We start from the raw sequence: 20,944 nt of genomic DNA, 5'->3' as shown, positions 1-20,944 counted from the left end.
GGCCACAAGCCACTCAATTGCCGAGTCCTGCCCCCAAACTAATTTAGGAAGGCTCCGAGGACGCACGCGCCCTCACAAGCGCAAGGGAAGGCGGGGCTTTGAGGAGACTGACACAGAACTCGGCCTCTCAAGGGCCTGGTTCCGCCCCCGTCCTGCCTCCCTCTCAGAGTGGCTGCGAGGCCGAGAAGGCCAACTTCCCATTGGCCACGGGCGGGACCGACATCCGGTGTGTACGTCGTGCCTGCTGGGGCGAGGCCGCCATGGTGCGCTTCAAGCACAGGTAAGCGGCTGCTGGGGCACCCCCGCCCGGCCCCCAGAGCCCCACCTCGCGCTCACCGCCTTCTCGTCTGCTGCAGGTACCTGCTCTGCGAATTGGTGTCTGACGACCCTCGCTGTCGCCTGAGTCTGGAGGACCGAGTGCTGGGCGGTCTTTTTCGGGACACGATTGCCCGCGTACACGGGACTTTCGGCGCAGCCGCCTGCTCTGTTGGTTTCGCGGGTGCGAGGGCGCTGGGGGACGGCGGGATTTGGAGCAGGCAGGCGCCGTAGAATGGGGAAAGAAGGGGCGCGAGCGGCCCCTGAAGCAACCAAGTCCCACCATCCTTTGTATTGGAGGTTTTGGGCGTCTGGGACCCGGAGCGGGAGATCGCTAGGAACCGGAAATTGGACAGAGAGCTTAGAGTGGGGACCTGAAGGCACTGGGTCTTTGGACAAGAATCTTTTCTGTACCTGACTTCTCTTGAAGATTAATACAGTTGAGGGAAACCATATATAACTCCTGATAAGAGCTACTATTTGGATGTATTGACACCACACGGAATGTGTCACAATTACCCCCTTAGACACACACACACCTGGAAAAACCTTGAAAGAGTAATATAGAACTCGATTGCTGTGTATATAAATGCAGAACGAGCCCACGCAGAGGCCCTTCTTCCAACAAGTACCACATAGTTTACAGTTCTCTTCCTTCCTAAGCCCAAACTTGAATTCTGGAAAATTAAAGGCATGTAGACATCACCGGTGAAGACTCATCTGGCTACTGAAAGAACCCACACAGCATAATCCCAGTTACTTGGGAGGCTGAGGCAGGAGGATACCAAGTTTCAGGCCAACCTGTGCAGTTCAGCTAGACCCTCTCTCAAAATAAACATACCCAAGAAAGGACAGGGTGTTGGTGTGTGGCTCAGTGGTAAAGCACCCCAGGGTTCAATCCCCAGTACCACAACCAAAAACAAACTAGAGCCCAATTGTAGTACAACCACCTGTTTTTCAGGTAAGGGTCCCTCTGCCCAGTGAGGATGGACCTCTCCCATCCCATTTATTTGGTCAGGGACAAGAGTATTTTAAATTCTAAATTCATTTTCCATTCATTGTGTACAAGGCAATGCCTCTCCATAAATAAAGGTTTGTCCTAAGGTTTTCTTTCAGGGATCTGTTTTTTACTGATGCATCCTCCCAAGTGCCACTTGTCTAGAAGTCTCTCTGGTACATAGGCTTTTCTCCCAAGATTATTACCTGCTGTGAATCCAAGGTTTTCCAAAAGTTTTTCTTTATTTATAGTTCGATACATCAATGCTTATACTGGAATAGTGCTACTTCGGTGTCGAAAAGAATTCTATCAGCTCGTGTGGTCAGCTCTTCCCTTCATTACGTACTTGGAGAACAAAGGACACCGTTATCCTTGTTTTTTCAACACCTTACATGTGGGAGGTAGGAGTGCCATGTGGTATGGCTGATGATTTTTAGTAGGTGACAGATTCAAAGATCAATCATGACAAATGGGTGGGCGGGCTTCCTGCTGACCCATCGAGAACAAGATACTTCTGCCTCTCTCTCTTTTAGAAACCTTTCACAAGCTGTTGACCACAAAATCTCTTTCAGGTACAATTAGAACTTGTCAGAAGTTTCTGATTCAGTACAACAGGAGACAGCTGTTAATCCTGTTGCAGAACTGCACTGATGAAGGTAAGCAACACTAGTTCAATGCCTACCAAGCAGTGACTGAGCTTCAGTTGAATGAGATGCTCCCAAAGACATCCTTCATCCCTGGTTTGTATGCTTTTCTCCAGGAGAGCGGGAAGCCATCCAAAAGTCTGTCACAAGAAGCTGTTTATTAGAGGATTCTGGTGAGGAAGAGCTTTCAGACAATGGTGGTGAAGAGGCTGCTGAAGCAATGGAGTGAACTTCTGCTTGCCACACAGAAGGCTACACTACTGTTCAGGCCTACTTGTGGAAACAGAACATTCTAGGAGGCACAGCATCTACATACAGTTCTCCAAACTGGAAGACTACCAACCAGAAGACAAGTAACCAGCTTGAAATGAAGGACTTAAGTTACCTTTATGTAACATCCCTTGGATCCTGGTCTGCAGGTTGTAAAGGCTCTCTAGTTACATTTTTGTATCTAATTGCTTGGTTAAACAATGCTATAAATTATAAAAGGGTTTACAGAATTCATGTGTGGCCAAGTCTCCCCATCTACAACCTGACCTTGGTTAGAAGACTAACTCCCTCTGTGGTATTTATTTTAGCCTTCCACTTGAGGCTTTGTACTCTCAACCCCCAAATTGGATCTTAAGCAAAACATGTCACCTGAAGTAGAAATATTAAGACAGCAACTAAACTTTGTACAGACCTATAGCTAATCTAATCTTGTTTATAAATACCAGATTCCTTCCCAATATTTAATCAGGTGACTTGATAAGAAATACAACTTTTGGGCTGGGGATGTGGCTCAAGCCACATACTCTCCTGGCATGCGTGCGGCCCGGGTTCGATCCTCAGTACCACATACCAACAAAGATGTTGTGTCTGCCGAGAACTAAGTAAATAAATATAGAAAAAAAAAAGAAATACAACTTTTGCACTTTGGAGAGTGGCCTCACTTGCCCTCATTATTTACATGGCCCTAGAGCATCTGCCAAATTCAATGTTCTACAGTTCCACTCTTTTCCTGTGGCCTTAAACGTAACACCAGAAGAGACTGCCACACTCAGGAAGGAGTAAAAAGTCTTGTGACCACATTTAGCCTGCTACCTCCTAATGACATCTCTAGGATCTCTTTTCTCCATAATAAAAGGATACAGAAGTTTTTTGTTTTTCTTGGTACCAGGGATTGAACCCAGGGGTGCTTATCCACTGAGCCACATCTCTAGAGCTTTTTTAAAATTTGAGACAGGGTCTCATTAAGTTGCTTAGGGCCTTGCTAAGTTGCTAAGGCTTGCCTCAACCTTTAGGATCTTCCTGCCTCAGCCTCCAAGCTATTGGGATTACAGGCATGCACCATCACATTTAATAGAAAATCTTAACATTTAATAAAGATTTGTGATATTTACTTCAGTATACCCCGTATCTAAGGCTAAGCACCTTCCTTGACCCAGGATTTCTCAAAAATGATAAAGCTAAATCCAGCTTTAAGCCTCATACCAGAGATGTTAGTCCATGCTAGCTGCTATGAGTTTGCACAATTCTGTTTAATCTAGAAATAATGTGCCTAGCTGACCTGTAAACAGAACTTTAAAAAACAAACAAAAAAACCCCAGTATTACTTGTGCAGGTGATTTATTGCAACTTTGTCTTTTTTTAAGCAGCAAAAAGATTCTGAGCTAAAACCCAGGCATAGGAAGCTGCTCTAGGGCTGGGTATTATTCCTGTTCCTGCTAGCAGAGAGGCAAGAGGATCCCAATTTTGAGGCCAGCCTGGGCAACTTAGCAAGAAAAAAATAAAGGGCTGGCTAGAGCTCAATGGCAGGCCACTTGCCCATGATGCCTTGGATTCTACCCCCAGCAGTCGGTATAGGGTTTGGGAGGATGGAGCTGCTCTAGATAAAAGAAAGGCTAAGTATTGGTGACCTGGCTATTAGCCTGCTCTCCAGGAGTGCTGGACTCTTTCCTATAATTCATGCTACTGTCAAAATAAGCTTGTCCAAAAGGAAGGGATGTCCCAAAGGCTTTCTTAGTGACAAGTACAACTTTTTTTTTTTTTTTTTTTTTTTTTTTTTTTTAAAGCAAAGCCAAGTTCAAGGGGCAAAACTCCCTCACACATGGCAAGTGTCCATCAAGCTGCCAACTCAAGTCTGGCACCACACCCTGGCCATTTGTCAGAAGAAAAACTTCAATTCAAACTGGGTGTCCTAAATCCATTTTATTCCCATCCCTCTGTTTCTTTAACAAGGAGAACTGAACAGGTAGGAAAGATTCAACCATTTTTAAAAAGACAACTAATAGTATGCAGAGAGACCAGGAAGCCTGACACATGATGTCACAGCAGAGCAGTGTTGTGGTTTGGGCTGCTCCAAGGGGTGCTGAAGGGGCTCAAAACTTGTTTGGGGTTAAATTACACGTGGATCAAAAAGGCTAACCTGGCAACAAACTAAAAGCTTTGGCAGGGAGAGATCTCATGTGAGTGTCAATACTTTATTTTGGTGTAAAGACGGGAAGCTGGAAAATACACTGTATTTAAAATTTTTTGATTCCCCCTCACATTGTGGAAACCCCCTCCCCCCACCCCAAGCTAATCTGTTCAAACTCAAATACTTAAAATTACAGCAGCAAAACAAAAGCACAGAAAAAAGAAAACCAGATGAAGAAGGTAGCCTTGGCCAGTAGTGTCACTTGGTATGGACAACTGAGGTGCTGAACAGGAGCTTCTGCTTCTGTTTTTTCCTTTTCTTCCCTCCTTTCTCTTCTAAAGGAAAACAGAAAAGAGAGCTCACTTAATTTACAATGCCATCTTGGTTCCCTGGCCTTTCCATTACCAAGTCATTCAATGTCAGCCAAAGTACAGGCTCTGGAATTACACTTCTGGACTCAAATGCCAGTAGCATATACTAATATTTGTCTTGATGCTACCTCCCTGGCCCTGGCTTTCGCAACTCTAAGAGTTACACCTATTCAATACGGTTGTCGGGAAATTAGCACAATGCTAGGGACATATAAAGCACACCATAAATTTGTAATTCTTGTTTAATCGTGAGTACCAGGGTGGATACTGACTTACACATCTATGAATTACCTTTTACAGACTGGTCGACCAGTTTAGGTCTTCAACATAGTCAAGTATCAACTAATTTGGTTTGTCAGAACCCGTTTACCAACCCAAATAAATTCTTGAGGCCTAGAAGGAAAATTTGGATATTTTTTTCTTCCAAGACAGTGGAGAGTAGATCCTGCCTACACTTAGAATCTTGAGTTGGTAGTGTTTGCTGCCGAGTACAGGCAGGAATGGCAGCACCTGTGTGGTAAGTTTTTAGAGTCCTGTGTTGAGAACTCCAGTTCTCTGCCCTTACCAGAGAGGGGATCTGAAGTAGCTGGTGTGTCCAGTTTCATGAAGGCTGCTTCAATAGCTTGGCTGAAGGAATTCTGGAAACTGGGCACAGGAACACGGTCAGAGTTATCACTCTCTCCATCACTGTCCACAGGGGCAGGAGGAATTAAGCTGTTCTCATCTGGGGGGGGGGGGGAAATCAGTATTACACTCCTATGAACAACTAGCATTTTAATGAAAAGAGGACAAACTCACCCTTCACCAGCAGGCCCTCCTCACCTTTCTTTGGATTAGGTCTGGGCCACACATCTGCTTTTGCTTTTCCAACTCTCAGCATCTATGGAAGTGGAAAATGAGGTAAGTTTTTAGTTCAACTTCTTTTCCAGACACCAGCCTTGACATCAACTGGTTAGGAGGGCACAGAACCAACCATCACCTGTGAAATCTTCTCTCATTAATATACTATTTCAGTCACATCCATTATTATCCTGTGTAAACCACAAAGTGGTAAGGCCAATCTCCTTTGGGAAACAGGTAAAGAATACCACACAGAAGGAGTAAGCGTTTCTTACTCAGATGCTCAAGCTGGAAATGCTTTTTCTAATCAACTTTCCTTTTCTCCTTGAAACCCCTAAAAACATCAAAATGTTGGAATAAGCAACATCGTACCCCCTCCAGTTTTAAAACCATGTGGCTACTGAACTTCAGTTATTTAAAGCTATAAAACTCAATTTTATCCTGAAAGAGTAAAACAACACTCATTCATTACTTTTTTTTTTTTTAAAAGGGTTTTTAAAAATATCATTATTTATTTTTATATGGTGCTAAGGATTGAACCCAGGGCCTCACACCTGTGAGGCAAGCACTCTACCACTGAGCTACAGCCTCAGGCCCTCATTCATTACCTTTTAATCTTTGCTTTTTGAATAGCTTAATCATTAACTTTCAGATTCAGCCACAGACCTATAAAATTCTTCCAAGTATAGTAAATCAGAACAACCCTTCTGTCTCTGGATAACTGGCTTCATCTCAGTCAAGGCCATGTTTTTTGGTTTAGGGTTTTTTTTTTGGGAGGGTGGGGGAATATCGAGGATTAAATCTAAGGGTACTATACTGCTGAGTCCTCTTCCTTTGTCCCACAAGTAGCATGGCATCTGAATTGTCTTAAGATGTGATTAAAACATATCTATCACCTATGCTTTACTCTTACCAAAAATGGTTTTCTAAGTATTTAACCTGAATCCACTCATGAGAAAACAAGCAGACAAATCTAAACCATTTGATGTTCTGTGAAGCAACTTGCCTCGATGCTTCAAAATTCAAGGAGGAGGGGGAAGGAGGTCAGAAGAGCTGTTATGGACCAAAGGAAGCTGAAGAAACTTGGCAATTAAATGCACACAAGTAATCTGACTGCACCCTGAACTTAAAAAAAATGAAGATTGAAACAAATGGGCAAACAGAAACATGTACTACATTATTACATCCAAAAAATTCAAATTTTATGCTGTATAACTATAGTTTATAGGAAAATGTCATTTTACTTGACATGTATCCCCTAAGTACTAGTGAAGTATCATGCTGTCTAGAACTTATTACATACATAACAGAAAGCAAATATAGCAAAAATAAAAATTGGTGTATCTAGGTGAAAGATGTGACTATTCATAATATAATTCTTTCAAGTCTTAAGTTTCTCAAAGCTGAAAGAAGAAAAAAAAAGTGGTTGAGGGCCCCCCGAGTTCAATTCCCAGTACTACTACAACAATAAAAAACCTAAGCATTTGGCCTAATTCCTGAAAGCCACTTGGTTTTGCCTATGAAATTCAGTAATTTTCAGAATTGCCCTCAATTATTTTCATCCTTCCTGCCTTTAGGACCTTTCTTACCCAAGTCTAATTCCTATTTATGTCAGCACAAACTGTCATTTCTACATGAGAAAATCCATATCAACTGCAGACATTAGGTCTTTTTTTTTTTTTTTAAGAAAGAATTTTTAATATTTATTTTTTAGTTTTCAGCGGACATAACATCTTTGTATGTGGTGCTGAGGATTGAACCCAGGCCGCACGCATGCCAGGTGGGCGCGCTACCGCTTGAGCCACATCCCCAGCCCCAGACATTAGGTCTTAAGATGAATCTAATAAGGAGTTCTCGACTTTATAATGATGCAAAGTGTACACATTCTGTTTTTCATCTTTGGAACAATAAATGACAATCAATATATTATAAAATGATTTTGCTCAACTGTAAGCTGAGCATGTTTTTAGGGAAGCTATGATGTTCAGGAGATTAGGGGTACCAAATGCATTTTTTTGACTTACAATATTTCAACTTATGATAGGTTTATTATGTGTAACACCATTGTAAGTTGAAAAGTGTTATTCTCTAAGAACTGTTAAGGTAATGATTCCAAACTAGCCCCACAGAAATTAACAGTAACTTCTTACAGGGGTGTCTGTCCATCATCTTTAGTTATATGGATGCAGGAATGCTGAAGGTTAGCATGTTAAATGAATATTTGCTTAACAGAGTGATCTGACATCCAATCTCACTAGCTTGGTGTTTTCCCACCTTGCTCCATAAGGATGCTGCTTTGGCTAGTTACAGGATAACCCAGATAAACTTTCCCTTCTCAAAGTGCAGAGGAATGATTTATTTTATGTAACAAATACCAGTTGAACAAGAGATCCTAGAACTAGAGAACCATTAAAATTAATTGATGTATTCCCTAGCCTTTAGGACAGTGTCTAGTTTACAATGTAGTGGTTTATTTTGTTTTGTTTTTTAATAATTAAAACTCAAGATTTTTCTTTCAGCTATTCTTGGCCTCTTTCCTGGGTAAGTCTATAGTAATTGTTGAGACTAAACCCAAGAACTTCCCTCTTAAGAAAGCCTCCAAAAGCTAGGTACAGTGGTACATGCCTGTAATCCCAATAGCTTGGGAAGCTGAGGTAGAAGGATCCCAAGTTCAAAACCAGCCTCAGAAACTTCACGAGACCCTGCCTCTAAATAAAATATAAAAAGGGTTTGGGATATGGCTCATGGTTAAGCACCCCGGATCCAATCCCTGTTACAAAAAAAAAAAAAAAAAAAGAAGAAGAAAAGAAAAGACTCTAACAATTATGTATTAGAATCAATGCAGCTTAAGCCTTAAGGCCCTTCCCTCTATCAGAGGGGATATCCACAGAATCTACTCTTAGCCACTCCTGGTGGCATACAGCTCCAAGAGGCAGGCAATTTCCCTCATACCTATTCAAAGGACTAAATGGGTTCAGCTGTTATTAGAATGAGGAACAATAATCCCTGGATGAAGTTCCCAGAAAAACCAGCAGCCGAATTCATGTTACATACCTTGGGCTGCTTCACAAGCAAATTATTACCTGGGCAAAAGAAGGAAAGGGAGTCTCTTCTTCCAGACTCCCAACGCAAAATGAAGGACTGCCCTGACTGGCAGTGGGTGACACAGGGGTCAGCAGAAAGTCTGAAAAAGAACCAGACACCTGATTATATAAGTTCCAAAAAGCTAGCACCTATGAAATGACGAGATGAACCCTTGAGTCAGATCTGAATAATTACCAAAACCCACCCATCCCTGGCCAAAGAGAACCTTGATCCAACCTTCAATTCTGCTGTTTTTCCAAAGCCAAGAACACTAATGACTGTTTACATCAGTGATCAGTGGAGGGAGAGAAAAAGCTTCAGTTATAATGCTTTTAATCTGTTCCTACAGCAAGAATAACCCTTTTTCTTATGAAATGCTACACTTTTCCACAAAGAAACGTGATAAAATTTAATTAGATAAGCCTTTATGTTCCAGCCAGCAGTTAATAATGTGGAAATGTTTGGTTAAGATTCACGACAGATGGTGGCGTATGCCTGGAATCCCAGCTGAAGCAGAGACAGGAGGATCGCCAAGTTCAAAGCCAGCCTTAGCAACTTAGCAAGACCCTGTCTCAAAATAAAAAGAGTAAATAGAAAAGACTGGGAATGTGATTCAGTGGTTAGGAGCCCTTGGGTTCAATTCCCAGTAATCATGCACCCTCCCCACCCCAAAAAAGAGATGTCTAAAATGATGGTCAATAACTCTTTAAGTGTTTCATTTCATAACATGGCTATACTTAGGAGTGCTTGTCTAGCACATGTGGCCCTGGAGCCAATCACCAGAACTGGGGGGGAAAAAAAAAAAGGACAAAAATGAAACACTAATACATTTTTCTATAAGAATAAAGTGAGTATGTGTGTTCATTTTTTTACTTTAAAAAGGACAAGGGTGGGGCTGGGGTTATAGCTCCAGCGGTAGAGCACTAGGTAATGGGTTCGATCCTCAGCACCACATAAAAAATAAATAAGATAAAGATATTGTGTCCACCTTTAAAAAAAAAAAGACAAGGGTATCTTTGAAAAATCTTTCAATCCTTATCTCAGAGTACTAGTCTGGAATGTACCTGTCCCAATATTCTATACACTTAGATAAATGCACAATGAAATGCTTTGTTACTTTTTTTAAAACCCACAAAATTCTACAACTGTTTTTTTGAGCAGTACATGGATTAAAGGCAGGGCCTCAAACATTCTAAGCAAATGCTCTACCGCTGAGCTACAACTAGCCCTCTACAACTTCCTTTTATCTTTCCATGGTTCATAAAGACAGCTATTATTTTCTTCTTCAATATGAAGTATTTCATAGGGAAATGACTAAACTGTAGCATTTACGCTATCAATAGATTCTGTAGGCCATTTCTTCTTTATTGTTATTATATATGCTACTACAATAAAGAAATACAAACAAAGAGGCTAAAACAAAGGGTAGTATCCCAAATGTGAACACTAGAGGTAAAACAGCTGGGTCAAAGTAAATTTCCTACATAGCGAGCTACCTTGAGGTTTTTATTTTTATTATTCCTTGGTACTGGGGACTGAACCCAGGGGCACTTAACCACTGAGCCATATCATCAGCCTTTTTTTTTTTTTTTTTAATTTTGAAACAAGACTTTTGTTACATTGTTAAGGGCCTCACTAAGTTTCTGAGGCTGAATTTAAACTTGCAATCCTACCGTCTCAGCTTCTCCAGTCACTGGGATGACAAGTGCCACCACCTGGCTACCTTGAGCTTTTTAGAGGTTGGCAAGGTATAAAAAGTCAGTACAGGGGATGAGTGGCTCAGTGGTAGAGCGCTTGCCTAGCATGTGTGAGGCACTGGGTTTGATCTTCAGCATCACATAAAATAAAGGTATTGTGTTCATCTACCAAAAAAAAAGAAGTAAAGTCAACGTAAAAAGTAAATCAAATGGCAAGAATTTGATGTAGTTTAGAACTACCCAAGTAAAAGTCATCTGCCTGAAGAGAGCACCCCATGTTTATCGTCCACCCGAGTAAGTAAAACCCTTTAAGCAGCTGTGACCTAAAGTCTAATCAGTGGCTGAATATATTAAATCTCAATAGTTATTTACCTGTATGGGAACCTGGACTTCTGCTAAGAGGAGAAAGGGAGAGGGCTCCAGGCCCCTGGATGCTGGTAGGACCCAAAGCAGAATCAGAGGAGCAGGTATAGGAATTGAAGGCAGGAAACTGCTGTAGATTTTCTAGGGGAATGTGGACTTCTGGATCTGCAAAGGAAGACAATAACAGTAGGACCATTTACAATTCCTCAAATTTTCCCAACAGCTGAGGAAAGCCAGTATGTATAAACAACCTCAAGGTTCTGAAAGATGCAGACAGAAATTTAACAACTCAATTTATAGCAACTGCCATCCAATAATATGGTTTTTTTTTTAATTTATTTTTTTAAAGAGAGAGAGAGAGAGAGAATGAGAATTTTTTAATATTTATTTTTCAGTTTTCGGGGGACACAACATCTTTGTATGTGGTGCTGAGGATCGAACCCGGGCCGCACGCATGCCAGGCCAGCGCGCTACCGCTTGAGCCACATCCCCAGCCCCAATGATACATTTTTAATATAAAAATGCTTGTTCTAACTAGTCATAATTGAAGGTGGACGATAAACATGCGGTGCTCTCTACCTGCTTGTCTGAATATTTCCATAAACAAGTTAAAACAAAAATCCTGTTCTGTAAACATTTGTTTTCTCCAAGTTTAAGACATGTTCCAAATATCTACAACAGTTTTGAAAGCCCAAGTATATATATTGGCACAGTTTGAGAAGTAAAATTTAGTGTTTGCCATACCATATGGAATCACAATAACTAAGTCCTTTCCCTACCCAAAGACTCAAATCCTTGTTTTCTAGTGGATAATTAGGCCTGTGGGTCACACTAATCCAGTGGATTCTCTTACACAGGAGAACCAGATCAGAATACTCTGTGCTTACTGACACAAGAGCTCTCAAGTTTAACTTCCTGCATGCATTTCCTGGTTTTCAAAGTTTCTACTTTATTAGACATTTCTGGCACTCACTGGCACTGTTCCCTTTAATAGCTTGGAGGTAAGATCCATGATCTACAGACCACATGGGACAACTGCCCCCAGCTTTCTCAACAGAGTTTCAATTCCCTTCCCTGGAACAGATTTTTGTCACTCACTATGCCAAGGTGAATTTCATTTCCATATGAATTGTGCTATGCACATTGTGACACATATGAACTCATTAAATTTATCAAATGAGCCTATAAAGGAGGCTTTCATGACCTAGGTAAAAACTGAAGAACAAATGACAGAGCGAGACATGAACACAAGCAGCCTGGTTCCTGGTCACAGAGCCTTGTTGAGAGCTCCTGAACTTACACTTGCCCTGTTTCTTGTTCTCCTCCATTTCAATCCTACGCTCTCTGCGGCGTTCCTCCCGAGCCTTCTTCTGGCGTTGACGCTTCCTCTTCTCAATGTCATCTGTGGGTTGGTCAAGCTGTGAGAAGGCAGATCCCAAACCACCTGGCCATTAACTCTTCCCAGCTGATTAGCTGCTAAGCCCACACCAGTGGGCTGAGCTGAACTAGATAAATGGGGTGAGGTGTCTCAGGAGGAACTGCCCGCATTTGGTTTCCAGCATGATTTCCACCAAAGTCCCCGAACCCCACCCCCACTATAAAGAAAAGCAAAATGGGCGTTCTCACCTGAAAACATCTCTAGGGTTTCCTTAGAGACCACAGGAGGCTGCAGAGCCAGTTCACAGATGCTGAACTCACAGGTGAGAGGCAAGTGAGAGAGATATCTATGACGCTGCCGAACATCCTACATGGGAAAAGTGACCAATACTCCAGTAAGGCGTGACTTAACTCTTGAGAGTAAAGGCTGCCAACTCAGATTTCCAACAGTATACATACACTCACAGACAGCACTGGGCTTAAAGAGTAGTTCTCAAGTTACCATCTTTTTGAAAAGCAAAGCAGAAACTATGGATACAGACAGGCAGAAAAAGCAACCAAATTCAGTTTTTGCTTGTGCTACAAGTGAGTAAATTCAGCCTGGTAACAATCTAATCAGCTGTTTCAGATTGCCTGGGGTCCACAACTGAGGGGAGAGAACGGGGAAGATAAAAGGAGGAAGATAAACATTTCCCACGGGGCGTGGTGGCGCACACCTGTAATTCCAATGGCTTGGGAGGCTGAGGCAGGAGGATTGCAAGTTCAAACCCAACCTCAGCAACAGCAAAGTGCTAAGCAAGTCATTGAGACCCTGTCTTTAAATAAAATACAAAATAGGGCTGTGGATGTAGCTCAGTGGTCCAGTGCAGAGTTCAATCTCTAGTACCAAAAGCAAAAGAAAACAACCAGATTTCCTTACTAAAGTGTGGCCTAAAACAAAGAAGCCCATCAATTTAGTTTTTTTTCTTTTCTTTTTCTTCACATTTGAAAAAAACTGATAGTACTCAAAGAGTTTCTATTTTGAGGCATATGATAAATTTGTCATCAATACAGGATAATATCCAAAGGGAAAAAAATTCACATATGTGAATTATAAGACCATAACTCAGATATCTGCTAAGCTAAAAATGCATTTCAAGCCTATATACCTAACTTAAAGCCTCCATAGATTTTTCAGGGTTTTTCTTTCGTTTCATTTTTTTCTGTATGTTTGTGCTGGGAACTGAACCTAGGGCCTCTGGTATGCTATGTATAGTGTTCTACCACTGAGCTACTACTCCCTCTGGACATTTTTTTTTTTTAGTTATAGATGAACACAATACTTTTATAATTTATTTTTATGTGGTGCTGAGGATTGAACCCAGTGCCTCACACATGCAAGGCAAGCTCTCTGCCACTGAGCCACAATTCCAGTCCCTGGACTTTGTTTTCAAGATTCCCACCTCCCTTCTCTGGTACTCAAGATAGAACCTAGAGGTGTTCTACCACTGAGTTAAATCCCCAGCCCTTTATATTTTGAGTCAATCAAAGCTACCTAGAGCATCACTAAGTTGCTGAGACTGGCCTTGAACTTGCAGTTCTCCTGCTTCAGCCTCCTGAGTTGCTGGGATTATATAGGTGTGCACGACTGTGCCTAGCTCCCAGGCCTTTTTATTTTTTACTTTTGAAACAGGATCTCCCTAAGTTCCTGAGGCTGGCCTTGAACTTGCAGTCCACCTGCCTCAGCCTCCTGAGTTGCTGTGATGACAGGTGTGTGTTACCACACCCAGCTTCTTATTGTTTAAGAAATATCCTAGCTGAAGTCAGGTACAATGTTGCATGCTGGTAATCCTAGCGCTCAGGAGGCTGAGGCAGGAGGATCACAAAGCCAGCCTCAGCAAAGTGAGGCACTAAGCAACTCAGTAAGACTTGTCTCTCAATAAAATACAAAATAGGGCTAGGGGGATGAGGCTCGTTGGCCAGTGCCTTTGAGTTCAACCCCAGTAGCCCCCACAAAAAAGGAAAAAGAAAAAATATCCTAGTTTAGAGGCCCTCAGCAACTTATCAAGGCCCCGTCTCAAAATAAAAAAAGCTTGGAATGTAGGTTGGTAAAGTGCATCTGGATCCAATCCCAAGTACTAAATAAATAAATGAGGAATGAGAAGAAATCTATATCTCAACACAACAAATGTACCTGAGAAGCAGGGGGCTTAGAAAACTGACTTAACAAAATGCTGGCACATTAAGGAAGAACAATCTAATTAAAAAAAAAATTTCACAGCACCATCACCAACAAAAACAGACTTCAAAATACATAGGGCTGGGGGTATAGCTCACTAGAATGCACAAGGTCCTGGGGTTGATCCCCAGCCCATCACACACACAAATACATCAACTAAAGGCCTTGAAGGTTTAGGAACTTAGGCCAGCTCAGTCTACTCTAAAGAAATTAGTTTAATGTTGCTTCCCTAGCACCTCCTCTCCTAAAAGGCAAGCCCTTACCTCAGACATGGAGTAACCAGCAATCTCTACCACAGTCGCTGAGATCTTCTCTGGGCTCTGTTCCAGGCTGCCATACTCCCGCACGAGGCAACGTACATTCACAGGGTGCAGGAACATGTGTTGCCCATCCTCGGCTGAAGACAAGAGCTTTATCAACCAACAGTCTCTGCCAGCCCTCAGCACAGACCCTCTCATTGCTAGGCCCCCCTCCTTCCCAATGCTGAAAGGCACAGCTAGCTATCCAACCCCCAGGACCAGGAAAGAACCGTCTGCTCAGAAATCCAGGCCATCCCTCTCAAACATATCTATGGCAGGAAACCCCGTCTTCCTCCTTGGGGCCCCTCACCTTGGTAAAAGTAGTAACAAGGAGAGCTGCTCAGGTGTGTAAAGCCTGGCTTGGTGATGGGTTCCTGCTGGCTGGACTCAATACGAATGGTCCCTTCTCCAAGATTGTCAGCAGCTAATTCCAAGTCATCACAGGCCTCTGACAACCCCTCAGGCTCTGGTTCAGATACTGCTTCCTCTTCCTCTACCAGAGGGAGAGCAAGAGGATGAGAGTCCAGAGAACAAACTTCTGTGGTTTCTTCATCAAGAGCAGACAGATACTCTAGAACACCCTGTTGGAACAAACTCTAGGTCAACGGAAAGTCTATGTCCTGTTTTCAAGAAGCAATGCAACGGATTGGGGTTGTAGCTCAGTAGTAGTAGTAGAGTATGGGTGAGGAACTGGGATCGATCCTCAGTACATGAAAAAATAAAGGTACTGTGTCCATCTACGACTAAAAATATATTTTTTTAAAAAAGCAATGTGACATAAGGAGGAGACATAAGAAGCTCCCTAGATGTTTATCATATCGACTTAATACCCACAGTAAAAAATTACAAACCAAAGATAGTCATAGTCCACTCTCCTCCAAATAAAGTTGAGGTTTCATAGCAATACCTACCAGCTTAATAATAGCAACTGAAGAATGGCTGTCACTTAAGACTGTAACAGGGGCACACTAACCTTCCTGGGTTGAAAAACGGACTCCTTCGCCAAGGGAGCCATCAGCACCAGTTGTTCCAGAGCAGCCACAACACCAGTGACCTTCTCTCTGCTTTCACTCAATCCTGACAGAGCCTCTTCCCGAGTCTAGGGCCAGAGAAACCAGAGAAGGCTAAGTTTCCAGAAACATACTCAGTGTGGAGAGCAAGGACTCAGAATGGCCTTTCAACATGAGCTAAAGCCTGAATGGACTGAGGCTATACCTCAGTGGTACAGCATTTGCCTTACACACATGAGGCAATGGGTTCGATCCTCAGCACCAAATAAATAAAAATTTTAAAAAGTGGGGGACTTCTTCACTTGGGTAATTCTTGCTACTTAAAGGATCCTCATCAGGTATTGCCAAGGCCCAAATGGGCAAGCACTAATACTTTCTCCACATTTCTCTCAAATAAAACATCTCTAAAAACAAATCTAAAAGCCTACCTTGCTTAACTAAGAGCAGGGCTAACCTAAAAAACCCTACTGTCATAATTAGTCATAAAATTTGAGATACTTTTTATTTGAGAAAGGATCTCACTAAGTTGTTTAAGGCATTGCTAAATTGCTGAAGCTGGCCTTGAACTTGCAATACTATCTCAGCTTCCCTAGCCAGTGGGATTACAGGTGTATACCACTATGCATAAAATCATTTGAACTATTCCTTTCAGCTCTAGAAAAAGTTTGAAAAACCTCAGCTCTTCCCTTCCATTACAACATAAAGCCCAGAGCAGAATGCTTTTTTAGCCATTCTGGCTTATTAGCCTCAATGTGGGGTTGAAGTACCTAGGTCCCACTGTCCATCCCTGAATAGAAAGGTTTAACATCTCTGGCTTTTAGTTTCTAATGCATCCTCTGACCTTGAGTTCCTGGATAGCTGCCTCAATAAAGCAGGACTCGGGAGTGTGCTTCTCCTCTGCCAGTTGCTGCTCCAGTGCTACTTTCTCTTCCAGAACTACCCGGTGCAGCACCTGTTCCTTAGAGGCCAACAGTAACTTGGAATACTGGCTGTGCTGTTCATCTACAAAAAAGTCAGTAACATCACAAAATGCAACACTCAATGTTTGTGACAATGTAGTTAAACAACTTTCTCACACGCACCTTTTTTTCCTAGGATTAAGATGGGGGTAATTTAACCTAACTTCCTGAAAAATAATTTAACAGAAATCTCAAAATAAGGTTTATAAGAGAAAGTAATCAAATGTTTATTGTATAATGTTTAATTACAGCATTACATGTAATATCAGAAAATCTAAAAATAACCCATAAACCCAACAATAACAAATGGTTTGCTACATGATGAAATATTTATAGAGAATTCCTGACACTAGAAATGGTTTTCTAAGAGAGCAACTAGTGAGACTTGGAGAAATACCTACATTCTGTGAAAAATGAAGATGTCAGATCACGCTAATCCAATCAAGTAGAAATATACATACATAGAAAAAAAGTCTGCATTTAACATTTTGGGGCACTTTCAGGTAAAAGCATCATAAATGATTTTCTTTACTTCCTTCCCCCATATTTTCTGTACTTTTACAAAGTTTTAAAAATGTTATCTTGACAGTGGCTTGGGAGGCTGAGTCAGGATTCCAAGTTCAAGGCCAGCCTCAGCAACTAAGTTAGGTCCTAAGCAACTTAGAGAGATCCTTGTCAAAATTAAAAATTAAAAAAAGCACAGGGATGGGAGGGGAGGGGAGAAGGGGGGGCATAGGAAGGGAAGCACAATACAATAGACACTAGTATGGCCCTATGTATAAACGTGGCTGTATAACCAATGTGATCCTGCAATCTGTACACGTAGAAAAATAAGATTACGTACCCCATTTGAATCAAATGAATGATATGTCAAGATCACTGTAATGTTTTGAGCAACTAAAAAAAAAAAAAGCATAGGGGATGTAGCTCAAAAGTTAAGCACCCCTGGGTTCAACCTCTGGTACCAAAAAAATGTTATCTTGAGACCCTCTTAAAATGCCTTAAATATTTGCCTTTCCTATCCTGGTGCCATTTAAAAGATGCCATTTACAAATTTGAAATGTAGCCTTCATTTTTTTTCCTATATATTTATACACATGTTCAGAAAAAAGGATTTCTTAAAAATGATAAACTGTGCATGTTGTTCTGCAGCTTATTTCTCAAAAATCTTCTATGTTGAAACAGATCTACTTCATCCTCACCTTCCAGTATACAATGATGAACTATAATAAAGTACTTTTCACACAACATTAGATTACTGTCAATTTCTCACCATTACACTGTAACAAAAAAATTCTTCATGCCTATTAAGAATTTTATGTACTAATGTTAGATCAACTATTATAACTATCTTTAAATCTTACAAAATTGCAAAAGCCTGTTATTAATTTACACTGCCAAGAACTAGAGCCCCCACTTTCCCAATTCTTTACAAAATCCAGTGTTACTAATATTTTGGGGGGGGGGCAGTGAATGCAAATCTGATGGACATCTCAGATATGTAGAAGTGGGTTTCCTTAACTGGGAAATGCTGTGTTACATGCTTAACTCATTCTTCCACTGAGTTAAAATAATTTATAGAACATCTCTATGTTCTGGACATTAATCTTTAGAGCACCCCTGGGTTCAGTCCCTCGTACAAACACACACACACACACACAAAACAAACATACCAACCAGTCTTACTTTATAGCATTTATGGTTTCAGCCTGGTTTAAAAATGAGAATATTAAATAAGAATGTACAAAGATAAAGTAATCAAATGTTGTCTTAGGGCTGGGGGTCTATCTCAGTGTCAAAACATCAGCTTAGCATAATTAAGGCCCTGGGTTCAAATCCCAGTACCAAAGTTAAAAAAAAAAAAAAAAGATATCCAATATTTTGTTTGTTTAGATCCCTTTTTTCTTTAGTTTTTTTTTTTTTTTTTTTCTTTTTTTCTCCTTTGGGACTGGGGATTGAACTCAGGGGCACTCAACCACTGAGCCACATCCCCAGCCTTATTTTGTATTTTATTTAGAAACAGGGTCACACTGAGTTGCTTAACACCTCGCTGCTGCCGAGGCTGGCTTTGAACTCATGATTCTCCTGTCTCAGCCTCCCAAGCTGCTGGCATTACAGGCGTGCACCACTGTACCCGGCACTTTAATTAGGTTTTGACTGCCATCCATTCCCCCCGACCCTATATTTTCTTTTAAGGTTTAAAATTTTTGGACTTTTAAGTTCTTCAAGCTATCTGGAAGTACCTTTTATGACTGGTATGAAACTGGTATCTAATTTCATATTTTACCATGAGATCAGTCAATTGTTTCAATACCACTTATTGAGAGTTCCACCTTTACCCTAAAGATTGAAATGTACATATCACACTCTTATCCTGATGGCCTTTATGTGTGTCTACCAATGGCCTCTTCTTTTAGACTACCGAGTTCCTTGATGACAGGTGCCAAGACTTGCTGACTATGGAACCCCCAAGACTGGGCACAATACCAAACACTGTGCAGGAAAGCCTGGTAAAGCCGGGTGTGGGAGTACATGCCTATAATCCCAGCTACTCACAAGGAAAAGGCAAAAGGACTGAAGTTCAAGGCCAGCCTGGGAAACTCAGTGAAACCCTGTCTCAAAATAAAACGTAAAAAAGGACTGTGGATATAGCTCAGAGGCAGAGCACTTGCCTAGCGTGCACAAGGCCCTGGCTTCAATCCCCAGTACTAAAAACAAATTAAAAAAAAAAAAAAACAAATAAATAAAGCTCAGTAAAAAGAAAAATTAAAGAGAGAGATGTGTTTATGAATGAAAGAAATCTGAAACCAGAGTTAAACCACTCCATGCAAACTCTAACCTACTAGTATTCTTTCTTATTACTTTTAAAATTTATTTATTTATTCTAATTTGTTATATCCTACTGGAATTCTTGACTAATCTGGAAATGCTGGAACTAGCTTGCCCAAAGGCTAAATTTCTTTTTTTTTTTTTTTGTCAATACAAACTATTGAACCCACCCAGAGGCATTCTACCACTGAGGTACATCCTCCATCTCATCCTTTCCTTATTTTATTTTTTTGATCAAGATCTTGCTAAATATCCCAGGCTGGCCTCCAATTTGCCATCCCCCTACTTCAGCCTCCCAAACAGCTCTGATTATAGGTGTGTGCTACCACCTCTAGCTAAAGGCTCAATATTTGACGCTATAAAGATATTCAATAGTTTTAAAAGAGCATACTTGAGATTATCTGCCCCCAAAATTAATAGAACTCACCTCCTAGATGAATAGGGTGATCTACATTCATCCACTTGGATTTGGGCAAGGCCACCAACACTCCTTTCTCCCTCTTCATCAGCTGCATTGTAATGGTATCACCGACAACATACTGTCGAGATTCTGTAGCAACAACACTGTAACATGGATATTTAGATGAAGCAGAACAAGGAGCAGGCTGACTGAGGTCTAACCCAATACATAGCTCCATCTTACCTCTTGAGATCCTTCTTATGCACAGAACTATAACAGATGGGACATTTACTCCAGGTCTTTTCACTCAGTGAAAGATAGTGCAGGATGCATGCCCAGCAGAAGATGTGTCCACAACGGGTTATCTTGGCTGCAGTAGGTGGATAGAGGCATATTGGGCAAGATGGCACTTCATGGCTACAGATGCGCTAAAACAAAATGCCACAATTTCATTACTTCTGGAATGACTAAGAGCTGTCAAAGTTAAAAGTCTCTCCTCTCTCATCCCCACACATTTGTACTCAACACATCTTTTTTTTGGCACTGGGTGCTTTACCACTGAGCTACATCCCAGTCCTTTTTATTTTAAGACAGGGTCTCACTAAGTTGCTGAGGCTGGCCTTGAACTTGCAATACTTCTGCCTCACCCTCCCAAGTCACTGTGATTATAGGTGTGTGCTACTGCACCTAGCCACTCAACACACCTTTATGTAACTGCCTAACAATGTAAGTATACAGATGACAGCACCTTTTCTTTTCTTTTCAGTACCAGAGGATTGAACCCAGGGGCACTTAGTTTAACCACTAAGCCACATTCAGAGCCCTTTGTATTTTTTTATTTTGAGACAGGGTGTCGCCAAGTTGTTTAGGGCCTAAGTTGCTCAGGCTGGGCTGGAACCTGCAATCCTCCTGCCTCAGCCTCCCAAGCCACTGGCAAATGACAACACTTTAAGCAAATCATTAAGAAAACAAAAGTAATGATTTAATAAAACAAATACATAGCTGGCTGCAATGGTACACACCAGTAATCCCAGAAACTCAGGAGTCTGATGCAAGAGGATCATGAGTTCAAGGCCAGCCTGAGCATTTTATCAAGATCCCATATCAAAATAAAAATAAAAAACAGCTGAAGGGTGTAGCTCA

General features: G+C 41.4%; 2 protein-coding genes across 4 annotated transcripts in view; one reads left to right on the top strand and one right to left on the bottom strand.

The window, feature by feature from the left end:
- The first annotated feature begins 214 nt into the window (after positions 1-214).
- Positions 215-3,995, top strand: Pop5 (POP5 homolog, ribonuclease P/MRP subunit). Of its 2 annotated transcripts, XM_027923379.2 has the most exons (5): positions 215-280; positions 357-499; positions 1,564-1,713; positions 1,885-1,968; positions 2,073-3,995. In XM_027923379.2, exons 1-5 carry the CDS (start codon positions 261-263, stop codon positions 2,183-2,185), a joined length of 510 nt encoding a protein of 169 aa, XP_027779180.1. In that variant the 5' UTR covers positions 215-260; the 3' UTR covers positions 2,186-3,995. The 2 variants fall into 2 exon arrangements, with proteins under 2 accessions (XP_027779180.1, XP_027779181.1); XM_027923380.2 differs by lacking the exon at positions 1,564-1,713.
- A 136-nt stretch (positions 3,996-4,131) lies between these two features.
- The window catches only part of Rnf10 (ring finger protein 10), a 35,795-nt gene continuing 18,982 nt past the window's right edge, over positions 4,132-20,944 (bottom strand). For both annotated transcript variants that reach the window (XM_027923351.2, XM_027923352.2), the window contains exons 5-17: positions 20,045-20,229; positions 19,829-19,965; positions 16,455-16,615; positions 15,577-15,702; positions 14,914-15,184; positions 14,568-14,701; positions 12,336-12,453; positions 12,010-12,111; positions 10,719-10,874; positions 8,649-8,749; positions 5,548-5,605; positions 5,291-5,449; positions 4,132-4,689 (exon numbers count right to left, since the gene is read on the bottom strand). In XM_027923351.2, the coding sequence (XP_027779152.2) occupies positions 4,613-4,689; positions 5,291-5,449; positions 5,548-5,605; positions 8,649-8,749; positions 10,719-10,874; positions 12,010-12,111; positions 12,336-12,453; positions 14,568-14,701; positions 14,914-15,184; positions 15,577-15,702; positions 16,455-16,615; positions 19,829-19,965; positions 20,045-20,229 (1,785 nt within the window). In that variant the 3' untranslated portion in view covers positions 4,132-4,612. The remainder of the gene's footprint in view (positions 4,690-5,290; positions 5,450-5,547; positions 5,606-8,648; positions 8,750-10,718; positions 10,875-12,009; positions 12,112-12,335; positions 12,454-14,567; positions 14,702-14,913; positions 15,185-15,576; positions 15,703-16,454; positions 16,616-19,828; positions 19,966-20,044; positions 20,230-20,944) is intronic.

This window comes from Marmota flaviventris, chromosome 1 (assembly GCF_047511675.1).
Source record: "Marmota flaviventris isolate mMarFla1 chromosome 1, mMarFla1.hap1, whole genome shotgun sequence".
Classification (NCBI taxonomy): domain Eukaryota; kingdom Metazoa; phylum Chordata; class Mammalia; order Rodentia; family Sciuridae; genus Marmota; species Marmota flaviventris.
The sequence above is the reverse complement of the archived record's forward strand: the minus strand, read 5'-3'. Positions and strand labels throughout refer to the sequence as shown.

Bases quoted from the DNA above. Each gene is read 5' to 3' on its own strand.
- Pop5 (XM_027923379.2), top strand. From the start codon at position 261: ATGGTGCGCTTCAAGCACAG. The intron at 281-356 runs GTAAGCGGCTGC...CGTCTGCTGCAG, and splicing joins ATGGTGCGCTTCAAGCACAG to GTACCTGCTCTGCGAATTGG. The intron at 1,714-1,884 runs GTAGGAGTGCCA...AATCTCTTTCAG, and splicing joins CAACACCTTACATGTGGGAG to GTACAATTAGAACTTGTCAG.